Source organism: Calidris pugnax, unplaced genomic scaffold (genome assembly GCF_001431845.1).
Source record: "Calidris pugnax isolate Ruff unplaced genomic scaffold, ASM143184v1 scaffold44, whole genome shotgun sequence".
NCBI lineage: Eukaryota > Metazoa > Chordata > Aves > Charadriiformes > Scolopacidae > Calidris > Calidris pugnax.
This window is the reverse complement of record NW_015094506.1, coordinates 2,908,657-2,931,791: the sequence shown is the minus strand read 5'-3', so window position 1 is coordinate 2,931,791 and position 23,135 is coordinate 2,908,657. Positions and strand designations below refer to the sequence as shown.

The following is a 23,135-nucleotide window of genomic DNA, read 5'->3' as shown; positions in this document are numbered from 1 at the left end:
TTGCTGCTTTCATAGTAAGCAAATTTCATGCTTCACAGTAAACCACCTAAAGCATAGCCAACCAAAGTTTATACTCTGGAAAAAGTTATTATTTTTATTAATAACATGCTTTCTAACAGCATAAGAGCTTTCAAAAAGATTAGAAGGAAGGGAAAAACAAAGAAGCTTCAGAGTCAGCTTTTTCAGCTCTAACCCAACCCCCTAAGTTTGACTTGGGCTGCTTAAGGAAGACAGAAGTTCAGTTTAAAGACTAAGAACAGGGCATATAAATAAAGTGTAGCCAAGGGATATCTTAGTAAAAATATTTGAAAAAGAAGAAAAACAAATAACCAGAGGAACCAACCTACTGCAGTGTGAAAGACTACAAAATTAACAAAGAGGAAAAAAAAGGAACAAAGTTCTGACATACTAAGAAGAAAGCTACTAAGAAATTGGCGAGCAAAGAGAGAGCTCTCTCCAGAAGAACAGCAACGGCTAAAAGCCAGAAAAATTCAGCAAGACTCTATGATTTTAAAAAGCATGAACTGGAGGAAAAAATAGTAGATGAAATGTTGGCCCTAGGCTGACACGAAATGTTGCTGAACTTCCACACTGGACACACCAGCCTCATAAACTGGCCGTTTGAAGTACACTGACCCAGCCGGCACTGTAGAATTCAGCGTATTTGGGGCCGAATTACAAACAGCCACAGCAAAGAGCAAAGCCCGGCGCGGTTCCCGCTCCCGTTTGACTCCAGCTCTGACAGAGCCGTGAACGAAATGACGAGACTCCCGCAGCCGGCAACGGGACACAAAACCAACCGCCCGCCCCTCTCCTCAGGGTGGGCCCCTCTCCTCAGGGTGGGCCCCTCTCCTCAGGGTGGGCCCCTCTCCTCAGGGTGGGCCCCTCTCCTCAGGGTGGGCCCCTCTCCTCAGGGTGGGCCCCTCTCCTCAGGGTGGGCCCCTCTCCTCAGGGTGGGCCCCTCTCCTCAGGGTGGGCCCCTCTCCTCAGGGTGGGCCCCTCTCCTCAGGGTGGGCCCCTCTCCTCAGGGTGGGCCCCTCTCCTCAGCCCTCATAACCGACGCCCCGCCCACCGCTAACGGCCGAGCTCGCGCGCCCCCCTTAAACCCGACCGTTGGTCACGCGCGCACGCGCAGAACAGGGCGCGCGGGGGGGATTAGTGCGTCCCAGCCGCGCGGGGCAGCTCATGCGCAGCAAAGCCCCCAGGCAAGCGTAGGGGTGAGGGCGCGTGCGCACGGGAGAGCCCATTCCTTGGGATGGCAGGCAGGACGCGGATGCTTCCCTCCCTTCCCTCCCGCTTGTTTTTTCCCTTCCTGGTGCTGCCGCGCCCCTCCTACATAGCTCTTGGCCCGTATCTTTATTATTTTCTGCCAAGTCCCCCGTGGGTTAATTTCCGCTCTGTGGTACGGTCCCCTGTGTTCTACCCAATGACAAACCGGTTCCTGATGACGTACTTAGTTGCCGGGCAGAAACTACTCCCTCGGTCCCAGTAACACCACGGCGCCACCCGCGGAGCGAGCTGCCCCGCCTTAGCGCCCAGAAGGGGCGGGGGGTCGCGTTTGACTGATAGGGCGTTTGGTGGGCGGGAAAAGGCAAGAGAACCAATCATAACTCCGGGTTGGCATTGATGAGCAGAGCTCTCAGCCAACCGAGCTGGGCGGGCTGAGGCCTCCTGAAGGAGGGCGGGGCTTTCGGTTGCTAGGGCCGCGCCGTTGCTAGGGCCGCGGCGAAGCGCGGTGGCGGCAGCAGCCGCTGCCATCCCGGCCCGCCGCCCCCTTCCCCGGGCCGGGGCGATGGTAAAGCTCGCTGCCAAGTGCCTCCTGGCAGGTGAGTCCAGCCCGTCGGGTCCCATCCGCCCCGCTGGCGGTAGGGGCCTAGAACGGCTCCGTGGGGTGGGGCCGAGGCCGGCAGCGGGGTGGTGCCGGGACGCCCAGGCCCCCTCGGTGAGGGGGAGGCCCGGGCGGGTGGTGGCGGGCCGCGCCGGGAGCCGGCCTGGCTTCCCTCGGCTCCCTCGTCGAGGGGTCGCCCCGGTGGCGAAAAGGTGGGAAAAGCGGTGACAGGAGAGAGGCGAGGACCTCGGCTCCCCCGAGACAGGAACGGTGGAGAAAAAGAAAAAAAATATTTAAAAAAAAAAAAAGAGTGTTTCCACAGTGTGTAAAGGTGGGGTGAAGGTGGGGAAGGCGTGAAGGGAGCAGGGTAGGCAGCCTCATACTCCCTTTGCGCTGGAGGAAAAAATCATGGCAGAAATTGGGATGAGTCTGGGAGCGTAAAGGAAAGATAGAGCCTCAGCAAATTGTTGAAGGGTGAAGCATGTGCACTTCGCAGAAGCATCTTTTTCCCCAAGCAAACAGGAGGTTAGCCTGGAAAAAAAAGTGAGGTGAAGAACACTGATTATTTAGTCAGAGTGGATTGTGCGGTGTTGAAAGTAAATGCAGCTGGTTGTTAACACTGCGGGAAGAAAGCTTTTTTTTTTTTTCCCCCTCTCTCTACATTGAAGCTCTATGCAGCCTCAGCCAGAAGCACAAATCCATAAAAACTTTGTGTGCAGACAACTCCCAAGTTTAGCTCTTTGCTCCAAACCTGTTTTCTTTCCTTCGGGGTAAAACGTTTGCTTTCTTTTTGAACTTGAAAAGCAGCTAACCATCAACTTGCACAAAGCTAGGTGTGATCTTTGGTAAATGCAAAAGATTTAATCTCTGTCATGCCTCTGTTGGTAGTTACTGTGGAGAGCACAAGCATCATACGTGTCTTCTAGATTTGAGTCTTAGAATCATTTCCAATTTGGAAGTTTCCAGGTTCCAATGCATAGGCTTTGCTTAAGTCTTTCCAATTTTGTTGTTTAACATTACCAGAGGCCAATTCCATGACTATTTTAAATTCACATAGGTTTTCTTTGGATGACCCAGTTATGTGCTTAATGCTAATTGGGTCTGGAGCTGCCTTTTCAATTCTGTTCACAACACAAACAACAGGAAGGACCTGTCCCATATGTAGTGCTTCTAAGTACTACAATAATATCCATGAATTTTTAAAAATAATAAATTGATGAAGCGGACCAGGCAAAATAATTTCTTTCTTGCAGAAGAGACCAACATAGAGAAAGAGACATAAGAGATGAGTAACCACGACAACCTAAAGGGAACAAGAAAAAGCAATTACATAGGTAGGAGCCCAAACATCAGAGATGGAACGGGGAACTCTTGTGTACCTAAGGAAATGGTTATGAAGAATAGAGCAGCTCCCAGTATTGGGAGCTGCACCAAGGTCAAAGAGAACAACAGGGGGAAAAGGCTTTTATTAGCAAAAGGGAGACTATTAACTTGACAATAGAAAGCGATTCCTGTGTTCTTTCAAGGGTAATTTACAGACACACAGTAAAATATATTGTTGTTTGAGCTTACTATGGAGACACTACCAAAAGGTTTTCATTGTAGAAAGGCAGTTGGCAGCAGTAAGCAGGCATTTTAGAGACACTACAGATTCTGGCAGAATAACAGAAATATGGTTGGAATAAATACTGTGGTATGCAGTACTGGCAGATGAAAAGGGCAAGGAAACTTATTTTGAGACAGTGTAGTGATGTAATGGGCTAAGAGGATGGCAAAGAATAAGGAGAGGGAAAGAACAACTGGGGCTGTCAAATTGAAGAAAGGCAACACATTAGTTAAGAATTTGCACTGGATGATGCCTGTGCAGTTTAGAGCAATGAATGCATCTCTATCTCATTTTACAAAGACAGATCTAATTGTCTATTGAAATACAGAATAGCTTCCACTCAGAACAGAGTGTTGTCTTCCGCACAAGCTTGAACTGATCAGGGAACAAACAAGCTGACTTACCAGATTTTCCTGTCTAAATATTATGAGCCCAACTCAGCTGAAAGTAAGCAAGCATGCTAAAAATGTTTAAACAAGAACTACATTTGGTTAATGCATCTAGGAGCAATTGTCACTATCCAAAACACCCTTCCTCCTGTATAATATTATGTGAGCAGATAGCTTTACCAATTTCCTTCCAAACACCTTCTAGGAAGCTATAGTAGGGTCAAAATATATAGCCTTTTCTGGGTTTATTTACTAACAATGTAAATGGTAATGTAAAAAACTTGTATTCCAGGCCTGGCTGTCATGAATGTTCCCTAAAGGGTGGGTAAAGCTAGAACCACTGAGGTATTTGATTCCTGGTTCCTGTCCTTTCAGCTATCTAGGCTAGTGAGACAGCATGTGAAGAGAGGTTAAGGCCTTTGGGAACATTAAATTAAGACTTTATTTTGCAAGGATTTTGATATTTTTCATGGAGTGATAAGGGCTTATGTGAATTCTGCAGTTCTTTGCCATTGCTTTGGATCTTACTGAGTTTTGTAACAGCAGGCCAAAGCAGGCAGCTGCCAGGTTTGCCCGAAGTGTTGTGCAAGCCATACCAGAAAGCCTTGGCTCTAGAAGAGCTAAAACTAAAGCCCCTTGGTTTTCCTTCCATACAGGGATGAATCAGCAGGCTCTTTCTCTCCAGTCAAGCGACATTTGCTTCTGTTATGCCCAGGATGCAACTAATGAGCCACCAGCAGCATTGAGTCAGCAAGAGTTGCTCTCTTAGCAGGGTCAGCAAGAAGAGTTCATCGAGGAATGTTACCAGCTTAAGCAGCTTTGTAGTATATAAATGACCTGTCTCTTCCCTAAACTCAGTATATAACAAGAATTTGAATCTGAGGAAATAGGTCATCTAAGGAGAGAAAATAGCCTATGCAGCTTAGTCTCCCTTATCACATTGTGTTTTTCTCTACATAATAACATATCTGGGAAATTTTCATTCTTAGGTAAAGACTATAGGGTAGACATGAATTTTAGAACAAACAGCAGTTCCGACCTGATCTAGGGAATCTTTACCGTTGTTTGTAGAGCAGAAATCTGATGTCAGCACCAGTATGCATGTGGCAATATTCATTTTCTCATGTGAGGATTACCTTTTAGATTGTTTTGTGCTTCTTGTGACGGTTATTTTGCCTGTATTCAGTTATATCATCCATGGCACGTGATAGTAACAGAACTGAAGGAAAATAAGATTCTCTAGGATAAAACAAAAATCTTTAATGTTTTTGGTTTTGCAGGAGATCCAGCTGTGGGAAAGAGTGCTTTAGCCCAGATGTTCCGCAATGATGGGGCTCATTTTCAGAAGAACTACACACTGGTAAGCATACAGCAGGCTCAATCTGTTATCCAACATTTTTCTAAGTTGCATGAAAGAACTAAGAAGGTCTAGGACAAAATAAATAATATGATTTTAAGTTGAGGCATTCAAGGTGGGGTCTTAAAGGGTTTTCTTTCTCTTACACCCTATATTTTGAAGAGAAGCCATTTACTTTAAGTCTTTACATTATGAAGGTGCTGGTTTTGAAACTTAACGCAGAGTAATTTAGTTAATTTTATAATTTTCCTGCTGAACCAATGTTTTCACAAGCTTTTGTGGTGTTAGAGAGCTTACCCCTTTAAGGAGTGCTCTATGAAAAAACATTGCTGAAGGAGAAAGCTTTTAATTCCAACTATTAAATGTGCGTGTGGACAGTGCGCTTATCACTATGCAAACATGAAGATGTGCTGCATAGCCCCAAGATAATTATAATCTACAGAAACTGTTCCCAGATGAAGAGGATACAGTTTGCAGTCTTTCAGTGTGAGAATCAATGGTGATGACTAATCAGAAGCAGGATAAAAATAAAAGTAAATATAAGTAAAGTAAAAAAAGGAAAATATGAGTGTGGAGGAAAAAAAAACCCTAAAATGTGTTTATTCATTGAAATAAAGATGGAAACCAGAAGTTAAGGATAGAAATAGAACAAACAAACAAGCTACAAAGCAGAATGAGATAAAAGGTGGAAGAGGCACAAATAACCTCAGTCCCATATGTTAGCTGATCACACGGTTGGTGCAAAGCGTTCTAAGGCGTGCTTTAGAGCAGCAGTGTGATAGTGAGCGTAGCCCTGCAGATTTCAGCTAATACTCTTAGCTGTCTATAAGCAAATCTCTGGATGTTCTTCTCCATCTTTTTCCTCCATCAGAGCAAATCTATGTGGCTTTGACATGTAGGTGGGAGTATGTTACCAGAGCTGAGGAGTTCCCAGAAGTCAATGTTTGATTGGATCATAATGATTCACAAGAATTGCCTCAATCCAATGCATAGTTGGTATGCGGTTGGACAGGCTCTTAAAAACTCGTCTGATCCTTGTTTTCCTGATTCTTCTTGACAGACAACGGGCATAGAACTGTTGGTGAAGGCTGTATCAGTTCCAGAGACAAGTGATAGTGTGGTGAGTATTTCTGTGACATAAATTGGGTCAGAAAGAGACATCCAGAGCTCAAACCTCACTTCAGTCTCATTCTGGTAGAAGATCTTTCTTCATGTTCATAAGGCCATTAAGTTGCATTAAGGAAATGAGGCTGATTGTATACAATCACTGATACTCCAGGGTTAGTTTAATCTTAAAAATGTAAGTTTTACATACTTGTATCCAACATGACATCTTAAACCAAAGCTGTTGCCAGCTTTGTTAGGATTCCGTTCTGTCCTTTAGGGCACTCAGTTTTGCTTCATGTTTCTTAGAACTATGGAAATTGCAATTTATCTGTTATTTTTCCTTAATGCCCTATACTCCCACTACTGAAATGTGGGCCACATGTATAATTTTGTATAAATAGTGCAGGTTACTGTCCCTCTCCACATGTTCTGTTTCCAGTAGGGATGGAAACCAGACTAGTGGCCTTGGAGGTAACCCTTTTATTGGTTGTACGTGAAAAATAGCTATTTCTTTTCTCATACTATCTGAACTGGAGTATTCTGAGTGCAGGGAACTTGTCCCATAGGAATATAAAACTGCTGTACTGAACAAAATGCGGGAGTTACAAGTTCCAGTATTTACTTTCAAAACCTTTCCCTACACTGTATTTTTCCTGGCAAGAGCCTTCTTTCTGCTTCCGCTTTCAGGAATTCTTCATTTTTGACTCTGCAGGAAAAGATCTATTTTCTGAAATGTTGGAGAAACTGGTAAGTCTTATGTAACAGTCCTCTTCTTCCACGGAAGTGCTTTTGCTTTGAAGATCTGAACTCCTCAGTCTGGCATATGTAGCAAACTTTGTCTTTAGTGTAAATGGGAGCAATTACCTCAGTTGCCAATGCATCCTGTTCTACCTCTCTAAAACTTGTAAAAGTACTAGAAGAAATACTTTCCAGAGGAAGGAAAGCAGATAGTCTTTCAGTTTTCTTACAAAAGAAATAGGGATGTTTAACCAAGAATTGCTGCGTGCTGTTGGTTAAAATTATTTCTTAGAAAAACACCTATTTTGCTGCTACTTCAACAGTGGGGATTTTTGTGTTACAGCGATGTGTTTGATCCAGCAGGACTTAATCTTGTCCTTGAGCATAATACTGCCCTTGGTTTTTTTTTCTTCACACATTTGTATCCTTACCTGTACAGTTCTCTGTTGTGTTATCTCATTTTGAGAAGCAGAATCAATTAATTGATATGACGTTTCCGAAGATGGCTAAGTCAACCTAATGGCTCATTGCTCTAAAAGAGGCAATTCCACTTTTGCCCTTGCACCAGGTCTGGTTTGCAAGGGACCTCTCTAGAAGCTGGCTCAGCTTCTCAAATTGGAAGAAAACCTTTCTACTTTTTTCTCTCAGATTAATTTTGCGCTGATTCAGCATGAAGAATCAGCTTCCCCAGGGATCAGATGAGTGCCAGAGCCGATACAAGTAAAGGCGCAGGACCATGCAGACAGGAATGGGGAAAGAGAGCAAGACCCACCTCTCCCAGTGCCAGCTATCCATTTAGTCAGCTCAACTGAAATGTGAAACCTCAGCCAGGGCATAGGATTCCTGTATGTTAGGCTTTTTATTTTTGTCTTAGCATCTGTGTTTGCCGTGTTTATGGACTGGCTGTTGACCGCATCAGTTTCATTAGAGCTGACAATGTTCCTTTCTTGCTGTGCAGTGGGAGCAACCCAACGTCCTGTGCCTTGTCTATGATGTCACTAACGAGCAATCTTTCAACAACTGTGCCAAGTGGCTGGAGAAGCTGAGGGCTCAAGCAGTTGGAATGCACATCCCGGGTAAGAAATGGGTGAGATTCTTGTAATCCGCTCCCCTCTTGTATGATAGCAGTTGTTCCCATTGAGATGTTGCATAGGGCATTTATTTTAAGCCAGGGGCAGGCATGGCTTCCTCCAACTCATTTGCTTTTATCACAAAGCAGATAAGGCATGAATATGTTTCCTTTGTGGAATCTTTTCTAGGTGGTTGTAGACTGTTCTCCACGCCTCCAACTTTTTCAGCTACTTCTACAAATGTTCCAGCATTTATTGCTAACAAGTCAGCATTTCTGGGTTGTTGTTTTTCCTTTGATTCATGTTTTGTTTGGTTTTTTTTTTTTTTCCTGTAGGTGTCTTAGTGGGGAATAAAACAGACCTGGTTGGTCGTCGAGTTGTGGAGGAGAAACAAGCACAGGAGTGGGCTGAGAAACATGGCCTGGAATACTGCGAGATGTCAGTGGTGAGTATCTGCTCATTTCACCGTCTGTGGAAGTGGGTGTTTGTAAAGTTATCTTCTCTTTCAGGTAAAGAAAGATAACTGGGGGGGCTCTTCCACTTGTCTGTCATCTAACTCACCCTTGGTTTTAATCTGGCTTTTTGTGAAGCAGTTAGAGCAGAAATAGTCAAATGCTTATTCCATCTGTCATTCCCAACTTTCTTATTTCTTTACAGAAGGAGATGAAAAATTTTGAGGCCCCTTTCCACATCCTGGCAAAGTCATTCCACCAACTGTACAAAGAGAAAGTGGAAACCTTTCATTCACTAGCTTGAGGGCCGTGACTGGGATGACTTATTTATCCTCTAAGCTTCTCCAAATGCCCAGAATCCTGCAGGATGGAATACAGAGAGAAGAAAAGAGATGAGCTATTTGCTTCTTCATGGTCATCTTCTGGTAATTCAAAATAAACTAGAAATAAGCAAGTGGAAAGACACTCTTCTGAAGTTGCTACCTCAGCATTCCTTTCATGTCCTCTAACTTGGTTCCTCTGCTCACTGAAAATCTGCTAGGTTGGAGGAGGCGGGGAGTAAAAGGGGAGGGCAGAATGGAAATTGCCAGCTCTTTCCTTTGATATTGTCTTGTCTCTTGCCTGAACAGATTTCCTGCTGCTGCAAGCAAGGATTTAGAGGTTTGGAGAAAGAGAGAGGAAGCTGACAGGATGTTTTTCAACTTAAGCAACCCAGCCTTGCTACATATGTTGCAGGGCAGGACTGATTTGGCCCTGCTGCTTGAAATGCAGTTTCAATAGGCCTATGCCCTAAAATAGACACATGGAGACTGAGATGTGTGGGGGTTTAGGTGTGGTTCTAGGAGTGCCCAGAGTTTGAGGCCTGTTATAAAAATGTTACTCTTATCAGTTGTAGGACTGATATGCCAATGACTAATAGGTGTTTTTGACTTCTAGAATCTGCTTCTGTTCTTCAGGGTGGCTCACTTTCACTGCCTGGTAGGAACTGTCTTGCGTCTGTATTGCTGTCACTTGGTAACGCAGTGCCCTCTGCTGGTCCCAGGTCACAAGATTTCTCAAGAAGTTACCTCTCCTGAAAGGAGCAGGACTTCCTATGGGCATATCCAAATTGGCTTGCCTGCAAAATGGGGTCAGATAGAATAAATGGTATTCTTGCTGCAGACAAGTCCAAAATTTAAAACAAATTATCTTTTCTTCTTCATGTCTTGGTCATCTTGTGTGGGTTTGTGTCATTTTTCTTTTTGTCAGCTGAACGTGGCAATGCTATGTTCTCATTAGGTTCAGTTCTCAATCCTTTACTAGATTCAGGGTCCTCTTTGTTGTTAAACTTCCCCTGCTTGTCCTTAAATTTTGTATTGAAAACCGCAATTCTGTTGTCACTAGTGGAAGCAGGACCAAGGAAATGAAAGACAACCTGGCTGAGCTACTCGGACTCAGCCCTGTCTGGGTAGAAGTTTTGGATCAGAAAGGGTAAAAGCCTAGAGAGAACGGCTCTTTTGTGTGGAGTGCTGATGTTGTATGCATGAGAGTCTGTTTGATAATGCCATATGTGAAAGCATCCATGGTAAAGTACCGCCTTGTCACCCAGCCCAACACCAAGGAGTTCAAAACCACAACCTTTTTCTTCTCCCAGATTCTGTTAGCCTTCCTTGTGCAAGGGAAGATGAATTTTGTAGAGAGTAAGCACTGAATGATTTTTCAGTGCAGGCTTTTCAGGAATCTGTCTTTCAAGACTTTTATATGTGCATTTTATAACCATTTTTATGCCCAATGCTAGGAAAAGTACATTGGATTGAGCATAGGAAATATGGCTGCAGATGTTGTAGCAGAGTTTATGAAGCACTTCAAGAATCTGGAGAAGCAGCTGGGCTCATTTTGTTGGCAACGGTGTGTTGAGGCTTGGAATTAGCTAGGGAGCATGAATGCCAGCTAAAGAGGTTAAGTAGGAGCTCAGCCCATAAGAAAAGAAAATGAATAGATTCTTTTGCTAGAAGCTATCTCAAAAAAAAGACATAACCAGCTGGGAGAGCTCTTGCTTCCTCCAAAGAAGGAAGGACTCCTCTGTGGGCTTAGGGTAACTAGAAGACTCACTCTTTTTTGAATTGGATTAGCATTATTGGCATTTGTATTTTACATGGGTGGTCTTGTTAATCCTGGGGAGTGTCTGTTGATTTACATGGGCTGAGTAGAGTCTTGCCTGCAGGTGCTAGTACCTCTGACTATTAAGAGTAAAAGTTATTTTGGATGCTGTGCTGATCTAGTTAAAGAACTGAAGAAGGTTTGTTTTGATTTGGTAGCTCATTTCCCCCTGGTTCTATTGATGATGTGATCACAACACAAGACAGATATTTTTTCATATTGAAAATAGCACGCCAGGTGTGTTTGCCACGTGTGACGTGGTATATAGAGGGGATGAATGCCTTGGGAATGGGTGAGAAAATGAATCCTATGCAATTTCTAACCAGGGAATTCAATCTCTCTGCACCAGAAGGGCCTCCCATAACTTCAAATAAACAATCTAAATGCACCACTAAGATGAAGATTGGTGAACACTGTTTTATTAAATGAATGCAAAAGCTGGAGGATCTCATTAAGGGAATGCTTGCAGTGGTGATTTGTGATTTATAGGGAAGCTGCTTTTGAGAGGTTAGTGAAGAAAAATCCATCCCATGCAGGGAAAGATATATTGTCTGAGAGAGGAAATGTATGATCTAATTAGCTAGCAGTAGGGAATCACCCACTGCCCATTTCCCTCTTTCCACAGGCCATGACTAGAATTAGAAAAGAGGTTGTGTCAAAAGCGCGTTGCCCAACTTGCTTTTTACAGGACTATTTCGACCACTAATGTAGATGCAATTTCACGTCCTTCAAAATGGTATGTTTGACCATAACTATCTCAGTCCTTCCAACTGCATTTTAAAAGCATAATATATTGTCCTTGCTGGCTAACGTACTATATAATACCAGCATGATGCAGGCAATGCTTGTTGCTATTTTCCTAGCTTATTTGTGACCTTGTAGAGGAAGTAGTGAAGAGTGGGTAAAGAACATGGGAGCCAGATACAGGAAGGCTGCAAAAAATAGTTTTGTGTCTGTGTGGAGGAGCTTAGGGTAGTGAGTATGTGAGCTAGACAAGCAGGATAAGAGTCTGAAGCAATTATTAAGTTTCTCTTACCGTTTTCAGTAACTGCTGTGGTCATGTCTGTAGGGTGAGGATGTGTGTTTGCTGCTTGTAGCCTTAGCATCGCTCTGAATGACAAACCCCGTGGAGAACAGTGGGAGGAAGGCAGAAAGCCTGTCTGCTGACCGGGAAGCTTGTCGTCTTCTTACAGCTCCCCTGCTTTGTCCAGCTGTGCAGTGCTGCAGGTGCTCAGCATGGGTGTTTACAACCCAGAAGAGACCCAGCTCAACCAGAACTGAATTTTCAAAAGAAGGGGGAGGGAATAAACAGGCCTTTAACCATTTTTAAGAGAGACATAGTCCTTCTTTTTCCTGCTTGCTTGTTGGATTAGTCAATAACATTCTTTCCTCCTTGAAGTCCCTCCTCCTTACTTTTCCTTTGGTCCTCATGGTTGTGCTGCACAGAATCCCTGTTATACTTGTGCCCTGCTTTACTTAGCTTGATACATCACCAGCTGATTTTTTTTTCATCCTTCTAATTTCTGCATTATCTATTCCCAAGGCTGCAAGACATTTCTTCTTAGAGAGATTAATAGACAAAAGAAAACAAAAGTGGAATTTTTAGTCAAATTGTTTTGGAAGAAAGAACCTTAAGAAGCTGACTGACACTCTGAAATTTTACTGGGAATTCATTTGTGTAAAGTTGTCATATTAAAGGTGCTTTAATGGTTTTGTTTTGGCTTGCCAGACATATTCTACTGTGGGGTGAAATGCAGGATGTAAAATTCCAGAAAGATCAGGTTTTATTGTGGGAGTTAATAGGAGTTTCAAAGCTGATCATACTGTGATAAGATCTGTTCAGTTTTAACAATGGAGTGGCCACTGCTGTTCATAATAAAGCATTAAATATACTGAAATGGGCCTGTCAAAACAGTTTTTTCTACGGATTTGTTCATTTTAGAGACTTAAAACTTAAGAAAGGACATCTTTCAGAAAGCTCATCTGATAAATGACACCATTTGGACCAGGGTTATTTCTGATATAACTTCAGTGACTTAAAGGGCTGGATTTAGTCTTTTATGCCAATTGACTCCCCTGGGTAAGCTTCATTTCTTTACCCGCTATACATCTTGGACCGATCTGACCTGATAGCAAAAGACACATGATGTTGTTGAAAATGAAATACTGCCTTGGGGCAGAAGGATAAACTTTGTGGCCTCCTGAGGTCCTCCCAGCAATACTTTCTATAATTCTATTAGATTAAGTGGAGAAAGAAGTAGCGTGGAAAGCACAAAACAGGCTAAGTCATAAACTAGCAATTAAACTGGGAGCTGGGTTGGGCTACAGCAGAAAACGTACAATCTATCCCAATTAAGGGCTGTATCTCAAGAGAAACCAGGAGCCTGACGCAGGTGCTGACAGCAGGGAAAACACTGCATTTCTCTTCTGTAGGCAGCAACTGCTTTCTACTGGTGCTTATACAGATCCATGGGGGTCCACAACTTGCTCAAGACTGTGCTCTGCTTTTGATAATTACTGTATCTATGATGTTCAGGTGGCAACTGCTTGCAGTCGTTGTCTCATCTGCCTGTATAAAGTCAGCAGTGTGACAGCAGATTACCTGCTAGTAGGAGGAAGACATTCCTATTCTTGACACCATCTATGATGGGACCTCTCTCTCCCCATGCATTCTCAGTCCTTCTTTTCCTACCTCATATCTACTTGATGGAGAATATCTGCCTCTGCTTGTTGTTAGCAAGTAATTTTTCCATGTTGCAGATGGTACTCCATTGAAGCTGGGGCTAAGGGACTTCTAGGACCTTTCGCAGCGGAGGTGGAGTCTGAGCAGGAGCTCTTCAAGGGCTATCTTGGCCCCTGCAACATCTCTCCTAGCCTAAGGGCACATCATCTCTCTGCTTCTCGCATCCTATTTCCTCCTCCTGCTGTCATCTTGCCTGGAGAACAATGTCTTCTGTGCCAGTTGCCCTTGGCTCTGTTGACCCGGAACAACAATGCTTGGGGGAGGGAGAAAGAAGAGAGCTGCTCAGTCTCTAGTCTTTTCAGGCCTCTTTAGGTGTTGCGACTCCCTGTTGAAGTCACCCGAGAGATGGGGATGTTGCTCAGTCTAGAGTGTAATTTCCTGGCAGGAGACCCCTACTGAGTCCTGGCAGCCTTGTCTTGGCTCTTCAGAGGTTGCTGCAGTGTAACTTTCGCAGACACTGGCTGCTCTCATTCTGACTTGGAGTTTTGTTAGGGTTTTTTTGGTGTTGGTTTTTGTTTTTTTTTTTACTCCTTGGGGGACTTTCTCTCATTCTTCTGTCACAGCTTCACATATTTCCTCCCCTAGAGCTGTTTGTCAAGAGAAGCCTGGAATTGCTCTCTTTCCTGGTCTCTGAGATCAAATCCAAATCTGGCAATGTTTAAAAGGGAAATGTGACAGACCCCACATGTCAAGCCAGGGTCGGGGATGGGGTCAGCTTGATGAGTTTCCCTCCAGCCAGATTTGCATCAATTGGAGAAATGTGGAGCCTGTAATCTTTCTGCACAAGTACTGGAAAAAATACACAATATGAGGGCTTCAAGTTAGGGATTGTGAGCGGGAAAGTATAAAGGCAGAAATGATCAGCTGCTGTGTCCCAAACAGGGGAAATGCAGGAGCAGCAGGAGAACAGGAATATGTAGGAAGGAGTGGGGTCTATATCCCTTCATGAAGAGCCCAAAGGATTTGCTGAGGCAGAGTGGGAGGGTGGGAGTTAGGGGTGGGAAGACCTAAGGCTTTTCCTGGCTTGTAGAATGATGTATGGAAATGAAGTGGGAGGGAAAGTAATTTTTGCATGAGCTGTTGAGGGAAAATGAGGATACAGGGTAGAGGTGGATGACACTGCAGGTGGGAGGGCAGGTGGTAAGAATAAATAACTGAACAGAGATTGTTCAGGGCCAAGATCTTGGGGCCAAGGTCGGTTTGGGGAATTCAGAGCCGTGATGAGGACGGTCAATGGTAGCCATCAGTTTAGGTTCAAGATGTAGGGCCAGCATTAGAACAAGGCAGGATGATTTAGAACATTAAAACAAAGCAAGTCTGCATGACAGGGATGAGATTTGATAGCAGGAATCCAGAATGATAAGGCTTGGAGTAGTGTGGGGAGATAGAACAGCAAGCTGTGACGCTGAGAGGAGCAGTGGTGAGTGGAGACAGCTTGTCCAGATGAGACCAGGAAAAATAGAGTAGATAAGCTAAGGACAGTATCAGACTATCAGGGTGGAAGAGTGTGAAGAGATGTTGGAAATTCAGATTGTGTACAGTTCTTGGGGATTTCTGAGTGGAGGGAAGTAGACGCCTACTATTGTTACCCACACATCTTTGTATCATTTAAAACACAAATTAGTTTTGACACTATCTCTGGGTTTTTTGCCAGAAACTGGGGTGATCTATTTGCTTAAAACTCTTTCTTTTTTTTTTCTTTTTTTTTTTACAGTAACAGTAGAAAAAATTTGGACAGGTTCTTTATCATCAAGGGTGGGGGGCACTTCAAGATGTGATTTATCTCACCCCAAAATGTCAGAGGACTCATCCACCTGAAGCACCTGTTTTGCACTACTGGCTCCAGCAGAAGGGAGAATGTCCTTTTTAAAACAGATGCTCCACATTTAGAGGGGTAATGTTAGGACAGATTCCCTCCACCCCCAGAGGCGATGGGGGACGTATGCACTGTAAAAAACCAGAAGAATCATCTAACACTTGTCTTTGGTGCTAATTTGTGAAGTTTTTTTTCTTTTTTTTTTCTTTTTTTTGTGTGGAGGGAGGAAGGTACAGGGGACAGGGAACAACACACAAGCCAATGCCTCATTTTGCTGCAGCATCCTGAATACATTATGTTCATCCATTCAGGGAATGGAAAGAGAACCTGCACCTCACCTGACCAAACAGAAGTGCCCTCTACGACTCAAGTGTTGACATCTTCCCAACAAAAACTTCACAATCGGTTCATACAGCAGAAGGCCTCCCCAGAATATCAATACTTCACCTCAAAAAATAGAAAAATGCAATGTGTATGAGGTCAATGTAAAGCAGAGGGAAATCACTCTGTTCATGAATAAAATTACCTACAATAAAAATGCCTTCAGCTCTGCATGGGAGGAATCTCTTTTCTGCGTTGATTTCCCTTCTCTGCTTTTGCTGATGTATTTTTATTCCCATGAAGCCTCACTTTCTCTTAGTCCCAACAGTTGTGCGTGGCCATTGTGTGCCATTTCTAGGATTTTGGTTTTGTGATGTTGGGTGACATCGCTTTGGGGACTGTGAAACCAGAAGTTTTGAAATTCAGGTTGCAGTTGAAGCAGTCAGCTTCTAAGAACAGCAGAAGAGAGTATCTAGGAAAGGCGTCTTACAGGGTTGAGATAATGCTTTTCTGTGCTATTGTCAGCAGAGAGGGCTCAGGCTGCAGTGAACGGGAAAATGTGAGTCAGGGACGGAACGCTGGTGGGTTTGGACATGGGTAACAAGAGTGGGTTTCTTGTAACTGAGGTAAAGGCAGAGGAAAGGATGGTGCAAGTCTCTGCGTGCGTGTGTCTGGGGAAGTAGTGGAGGAGGTAAAGGAGCATTCTTGGACACTGTCATGAAACCGAGTAAGGGCAGGAGGACAGTTCTGGTACAAGTGAAAGCAGAATAATGCAGACTCTGTCCTGTAGTTTCTGCACTTATTGAGACCTGGGGATATTTCCCTTAAGTGCACTAAGTCGTTGCCCTAGATGGCCCTCCCAGCTAGGGCTGCTGGTCGGCTGGCTTTCCCTCCTCACCAAGACAGAAGTGATCACTGCATGCTGTCTCAGCCCACAACCATTTTGATCTATCTGATTCCTCTACACTGTCCCTGCCTCTTACCCTTTTCCTCCTGTCTCTGCTCATGGATGTCTTGTAACTCTATATCCCCACAATTCTGCTGCACCTCTTGTGCTAGCAGCCCTCCCCATTACCTTAAGACTGCTTAGATCCCCCCAGGTACTTTTCTTTATGGGGTTGTAAGCTGCTGTGAGAAAAAACAACCAACCACTGGTCTTTCTATCCACCACCACCCTCTCCTACCCTCTCCTCTCCATCTGGTATGAGGGTAGAGCTTGTGCCTTGTTCAGCTGGCTAGTTCTGGCACAAAACTGGGCTGGTATAGGCGCGAGGGAGCTGTGCCCATGCTGGATGTGTGTCTCCGCGCGGGTGAGGGGCATGGGAGGCAGGCACCCTTTCCTCCTTTTATCAGACTGCGCTCATTTATTATACCATCTGTTTTCCCAGTGCTGGAGATGATGCTGGGGATATGTGACTTGGGGCACTCAGGCAGAAACTGGCCTGCACAAGGCCGGCCATGTGTTTGCCTCCTAGCAATGCAGCGGTCAGCAGCAAATTCTTTGCCGCCGCCTCCTCTCAGTATGGGAGAGAGCAAGCGTGGGCCTGGGTGTGTAGGAGACACAAAGAGATGAAACGTGTGAAGGGGGGGGAAGAAGGGGAGAGAGAGAGAGAGAGAAACGGGCTGGGGTACATGTGTATCAGCTGGAGAGAACTGTGGGAAGGAGGGACAGACAGATGGGCAGTCAAGGAGAAGGAGAGAGGAGCGGATTGTAGAGAAGGCAAGACAGAAGAACTGGGTGGGGGGAGACAAAGGAATGGACTGGCTGGGGGACAGCGAGAGACGGGCTGTGAAGGAAGGAAGGGAAGACAGGCAGGTTTAGCAGGTGCGTGGTGTGGAGATAGATGGATTGTCTGTGGGAGAGAGATGCGTGTCAGCCAGGTACTACAGTGATAGGTAAGTAGATAACTACAGAGATGGAGATAAAGAGGGAGGGGTGGGAAGTGTATTTATATGGGCCTGTGTAAGGGGGAGCTGAATGAATAGCAGTGAGGAAGAAGAGCCAGAAGGAAAAGGGAGAGAGAGAAAGCAGAGGAACAAAAGAGCAAGGCTAGAGATGAACCGTGGAGAAGGCAAGGGAAGGCAAGGCAGCCCTCGGAGTGCAAACAAGAACTGGGATCAGGCAGGGGGGAGGAAGGGGATTCATATGAGAAGAAGGGAGACTAACAGCGCTCGTGTTTGGGGCTGAGGTTTTCTTATTGGGAGCTGAGAGAGGATGCAGGGCAGAGATCAGAGCACAATTCCCCAGTACTACCCAGAAGCGTTTTGACGTATGCAGGGCTCACGGCCAGTGCACGGAGAGACCCAGTGGACCGGGCAGTGTAAATGCCAGTGTGCTAGTGCGGGCTGTTTCCTGCCTGCTGAACTGCAGTGTGTGCCTGACCATTTGCAACCTGTGGACTGCCTGTTTCCAGAGTACCTGCTTGACTGCTAGGAACTGTTTAAGATGGCAGCTCAGGCATTTTTAAATCTTTTTCTTCCCCCTCCTCTTGCCCTTTTCCTCACAGTGTACTCTTAATGGAAACAAAGATGTGAAAAAGCAGTGTCCAAATTCACAGGCACCTCAATTCTTCTTCCTCATGTCACAGACACCACCTTGCTTTGCTGCCTGACTTGACCTCCCCCCCTTCCCTTTGACCATTTCTTTTCTCTTCTGTTCTTTTCTCTGCCCTTTTTCATCTCCTTCTTTCAACTTTCTATAATTTTAAATTTTTGCTCTTCCCTGTAATTCCATCCCCCTTTCCCTGTTGTGTTCTAGACTCCTACTTTACGTGCCTTCCCTTGTTGTTGCAGCTGATTCCTTCCGGTTGCCCTGTTTCTTTTCTTCTGCTCCTTTTCATCTCTCCCTGATTCCTCTGGCTCCTTCTGCCTGTGCCTGTCTGCCTGCTCTCTCTCACTCGCTGTCTGTCTCTCTTGAACTGGGTTGTGAATTCTGTTGGCATCAGAGCGGGACAAACTGTAAAACTGAGGCTCCCGGAGGGCCAGGTTGTGATCATTTTATTTTTACAATGTCCTTGGATGTGTAAAGGTGTTTGTTTGAGGGGGAGGAGCAGTGCATGTGCTCCATGTTGGAGAAGAGAGAGGAGTGCAGGCCAGAACGAATGAAGCTTATAACTAATATAGGTCAGTTGCAGAGAAGAGTCCCAAAGGTCTGTGAAATAGAGAAGTGCTTTGTCGCTTCAGACCGGCTACTGGAAAGATGGCAACGGAATAGTTTTATCTAACGCAAGCAAGCAACCTGGAAAAGTGTCCTGTCAAAGAATGCAGTAGTGGTGAGCATGGGAGGAGGACCAGCTCTGCACAGGGGACTGATCATCTGATCAGCCACCCCTTAACCAGCCTGAGATTCCCTTTTCCTGCTCTGAGCTGTTTTCTGTGCATGTTCCTGTGTCCCTGATATGGAGAGGGGAGAGCACGGCTGAGATAAGCATCCCCATGCCCCCTGCCAGTCTTGCTCACTGCATCAAAGCGGACAACAACAGAGCAAACAAATGAGAAAAGCAGAACGGAGAACCATACCCCCCACCCTGGGCTGGAGGATGGGCTGGAGTGCTTGGCCAGTCTCTGCTGGGGTTAGTGCTTCCAGGAAGACCCACGTAGCCAGCAGAGAGGCACCATCAAGGTCCTGAGCTTGGCCTGGTGGAGCTGCATGAGCTGCTGGGAATCGCTTTGCTCTGCATCAGACTCCTTGCTTCTCGTGATTTGCCACCACATGAATAAACTCTGCTTTCAGACTGTTCCCAGGAATTTTAGAAGTGGTCAGAAGCTACAGTGAATGACTGAAAGGGACAAATCCCGATGAGGCCAGCATTTGTCCTTAGGACTTCTGTTTTAATTTACATTAAGAATTTTCTTTTTATACAAGGCCGAAGTTAATCTGCTAAAATTACATTAGGACATCAAAACAGACATCCAGATTTTCAGAGGTATTTGGAGCCTCTACATCTCTGCAAAATCAATGTGAGATGCTGACTGTTCAGCACAACTGAAAATCAGGACAGTTCTTCAACGTCTAAACATGGAGTTAGAAGCCTAAATAGACATATGTGTTTTCCTTTCTTTTTTTAAATAGGCCTCTATTCTCAAGGCAGAAAATATCACCTCTACAATTTCTATCCACAGTATACTCTTCTGTGCATCACCATAATGCTCCAGTCTAGCATCTGACTGGCTTAATCTGATGTGTTTAACCTACTTCCTCTATAGAAATTCACATTGGGGATCCTAAACCATGACAATGGTAGTGTAAAACCAAATCCTAGGAATTCAGATAATAGCTCCTCTGGACACAATACACCAGCTGGCTTTCTCTGAAACAGTGCCTAAAGTACACGTACATCTCATGGGATGCCTCCTTGACTATGTGGGACTACAGAAAAAAACCTTCTGGCATTAAAGTCAGTAGCCTGTTAATGACATTAGTGGGACCTGGTGATCTTGAATTTTCTAAGACTGCCCACTCACTGAAGTCTTGAATAGGTGCTGGGATACGTGCATCTCTTGATTTTTTTCCTCTGAAAAGTCAGAGGGACTAAATAACCTATCCCAGAGACTAACCATTTCTCTTGTTTTTTGTAAGATGCTCCTTTAAGAGTGTCTTTTAACCCCGATTTATTACTGAGCATCAGAGAAATTAAAAGTTCGATATTCCTCCCCCAATACCCTAAACTATCTGACAGAAGAAGAGCTAGGGATGTCCTAAAAAAGACAAAAGTGTGTTTGTCTGGCTTGCAGAAGGGTTATCTGCATCAGTACCACTAGACCTAGGAAAGCAAGTCTGCCCCAAGCAGGAAGCCCCAGTGATACCCCTGTGGCTGCTGAAGACCAGATGACAAAAGCTCATGTTTGGGCTGGATTGTGGCTGTACATGATGACACTGAATAGATGAGGCTGAGCAGGATCCTCTTCTCTGTCCCCATTTGTGCCTTTATACTCGAAGAAATCATGGAATATTGATCAGTGTCAATGTGAACCATCCTCACTGTAGGCCTTGCCTTTCCCTCAGCATTTATCATTATGCTGATGCTTCCAGGAAGATTCTGAAAAACTTCAGAAAAATACAAGGCCTTTCTCTCTCTTGCCTTATTCTTTGCAATTCTCTGATTACTGCTGTGTTTGCATGAAAACAGGCTTTTTTTCTTCTTAAAGAACCAAACCACAGCCAATACAATTTTTCTCAAAGGAGTTTCATAAACCTGTTTGTCAAGAAATGATGATTTTTTTAACTCATGGATTCTGAAATTGACCAGGAGAGACCATCATTTCCCTAAGAGGCAGATCAGGAGTGAGAGTCTATTCTAGTTAGAGTCAGTGGATGGACAGACAAAGGCTTTATTGGGAACAAGGCAGTAATTTCTCCTCATATTTCATGCACAATGGGCAGTGAGACCCATTGCTCCTCTGCTCTATTTTGGAGACCCTTTACCTGTGCCTTGACCTTAGAGCAGATTTTGATCATAAAACCTGTGCAGTAACCTTTTCACCAACTTCTTGCTTCCTGAAATGTGCTTCCAGGTTTCTATATATTGTGGATGTCGGTGGGAACTATCTGTGCCTGGTTTTGGATATGAGTGGGAAGAAAAAAGAGGATTTTCATGAAGGATCTGGAGATACAGCAAAGGAGAAGAAACGGCTGCATGCTTGTGAATATGTGGGACTCAGATAGGATTTCTAGTCTCTATGGTTTATGCAGGCATAGAGGTATTTATTTATTTATATACCAGCATGAAGGTAGCCTGAGATTAAGTGCAGAAAAATATGTGCTCTGGAGTGGGAAAGTATGAGACAGCATCTGAGTGATGGGGGGATAGTGTCTTCAGTTTAACATAGTTAGGCAAAGACATTGGGATGGACATACTGGTGGGAGGGGGAACATTCTCAGAACTTATTTCCTCTGTCTTCCTCAGTAAGTTTGTATGTATATGTATACATAATCCTCACTGAGGATACTTTACCAAATACTGGAATTCCAGCTAGAGTGACTTGTTAGCAGCCTGCCCTCTGTTAGAGCTAATGGGTTGCAGGCATTGATTTTATTTTTTTTCTATTCCCATTGATTAGGAGGCTGCTGTACATACAAACCACAGCACAGCATGGAAAGAGAAAGGGAGACAAAACAGTTCACATCCCAGCAATTCATCATGGCGGAAAATTCATCCTGGGAATCCCAGTCTTCTCCCACTCTCTCTTCCAAGTGAAAAAGGAAGTCTTTTCCTTTTTGAAGAAACCAACCCACGGGGCTTTTGGGACGACACTTCTTTTTCCAACCATGTTCAAGTAGCAAACATTTCAAAGGTTACCATTCAATGACAGAAAAGGTTGCATGAGAAAAAGAAGACTTGCATGGAAAGCACGAGGGTTCTAGCTTCAAGACTCAGTCTGGAATAGATTTCTTGGTTATCCATGAGTACCCAACTCATTTACCCAGCACACAGGTCCCACTAAAATCAGTGCAGATACTTCTGCTTTGGGGGGATTTACAACTATCTTCTGAATTTTTCAGTGCCTCAAACTAAAGAATATGTTACTTTGGAAGAGTGTTATGAGGCTAAATTAATTGTTTGCGCAACATTTAGCTTGGAAGAAGATATAGGTCAGAAACTGAGGGAGTTAGGTACTGCAGCCTTATAACCTCATACTTGGTCCCTGCTGGAGTTCCACTCCTGTCTAACACAGCTTTTTTTATGGACTCTTAAGGCAGCACTAGCACCACTTTTGCATGGAAATCTACAAATTTTAATTGTTAGACCTCTGTGCCCTGTATCTCCCTCGTTCTTTCTTCCTTTCTGGCCACAGTGTTACATTAGAGATGTCTCTCCTATAGTATTTGAATATTTGATGTTTAAACTGTCTTTTTACATGAAGTAAAGTTACATGAACCTGAAGATAAGAAAAGAGGACCGCTGAGGCTTTTTCCATCTGTATTTATCTCCCTATCTCTATCTAATCTCCGCCTCCATCTCCATTTCTATCTCCATCTTCCTATATCTATATCATCTCCACCTGCGATTCTCTGGCAAAGCCACAAATCTTCTTTTCTTAGTTTGCTAGTTTGTTAAATTGGTATAAGGAAACCACTTGCATGTAGATATGATGTGAATAATGTTTCTTAAGTGCTTTGGGACCCTCAGCTTTGGATGAGAGATGACTGCTCTCATCACCCCCTCTGCCTGTCTGACCATAGAGATATGTGACTTTTTTCAACTTTCTCCAGTGAAAACTCTTAAATTTTAGCATCTTTTTTTTTTTTTTTTGGCATCATATCTCACTGCTATCTTCTCTGCCCTATTGGCTTCCATTTCTTTAATCATCAGCACCCTAACCCCAATTTATTTTTCCTAACATCTCCTCTGCTGGTGCGTCTGTCTATTAACACCTCTGCTCTGCCTGCAAATACAGCTGCATCAACTCCCATCTCTTTTACATCTTATTACAGCAGCTCTTTCTGAGCTGGCCTCCCCAGGATGAAGATTCCTAGATACAAGTTTTCATATACTATCACTGTCTGATTTTCTCCTATGTGCCAAAAAGCTCCACTGCAGCACTCAATCAACAAACACTCTATTCAGT

At 44.3% G+C, this 23,135-nt stretch overlaps 1 protein-coding gene across 3 annotated transcripts; it reads left to right on the top strand.

Moving 5' to 3' along the window:
• Positions 1 to 1,687: 1,687 nt before the first annotated feature.
• On the top strand, positions 1,688 to 15,785 carry IFT27 (intraflagellar transport 27). Of its 3 annotated transcripts, none has more exons than XR_001414316.1 (8): positions 1,704 to 1,826; positions 5,104 to 5,183; positions 6,241 to 6,300; positions 6,975 to 7,034; positions 7,984 to 8,101; positions 8,431 to 8,540; positions 8,753 to 8,972; positions 15,557 to 15,785. XR_001414316.1 is itself a non-coding variant. In XM_014964329.1 (7 exons), exons 1-7 carry the CDS (start codon positions 1,793 to 1,795, stop codon positions 8,849 to 8,851), a joined length of 561 nt encoding a protein of 186 aa, XP_014819815.1. In that variant the 5' UTR covers positions 1,688 to 1,792; the 3' UTR covers positions 8,852 to 12,584. The 3 variants fall into 3 exon arrangements, 1 of the variants encoding a protein (XP_014819815.1); XR_001414317.1 differs by lacking the exon at positions 15,557 to 15,785 and adding an exon at positions 15,468 to 15,483; XM_014964329.1 differs by lacking the exon at positions 15,557 to 15,785 and having other exon boundaries at positions 1,688 to 1,826; positions 8,753 to 12,584.
• The last annotated feature ends 7,350 nt before the right edge of the window (positions 15,786 to 23,135 follow it).

Bases quoted from the DNA above. Each gene is read 5' to 3' on its own strand.
- IFT27 (XM_014964329.1), top strand. From the start codon at position 1,793: ATGGTAAAGCTCGCTGCCAAGTGCCTCCTGGCAG. The intron at 5,184-6,240 runs GTAAGCATACAG...TCTTCTTGACAG, and splicing joins TTCAGAAGAACTACACACTG to ACAACGGGCATAGAACTGTT. The intron at 7,035-7,983 runs GTAAGTCTTATG...CTTGCTGTGCAG, and splicing joins CTGAAATGTTGGAGAAACTG to TGGGAGCAACCCAACGTCCT.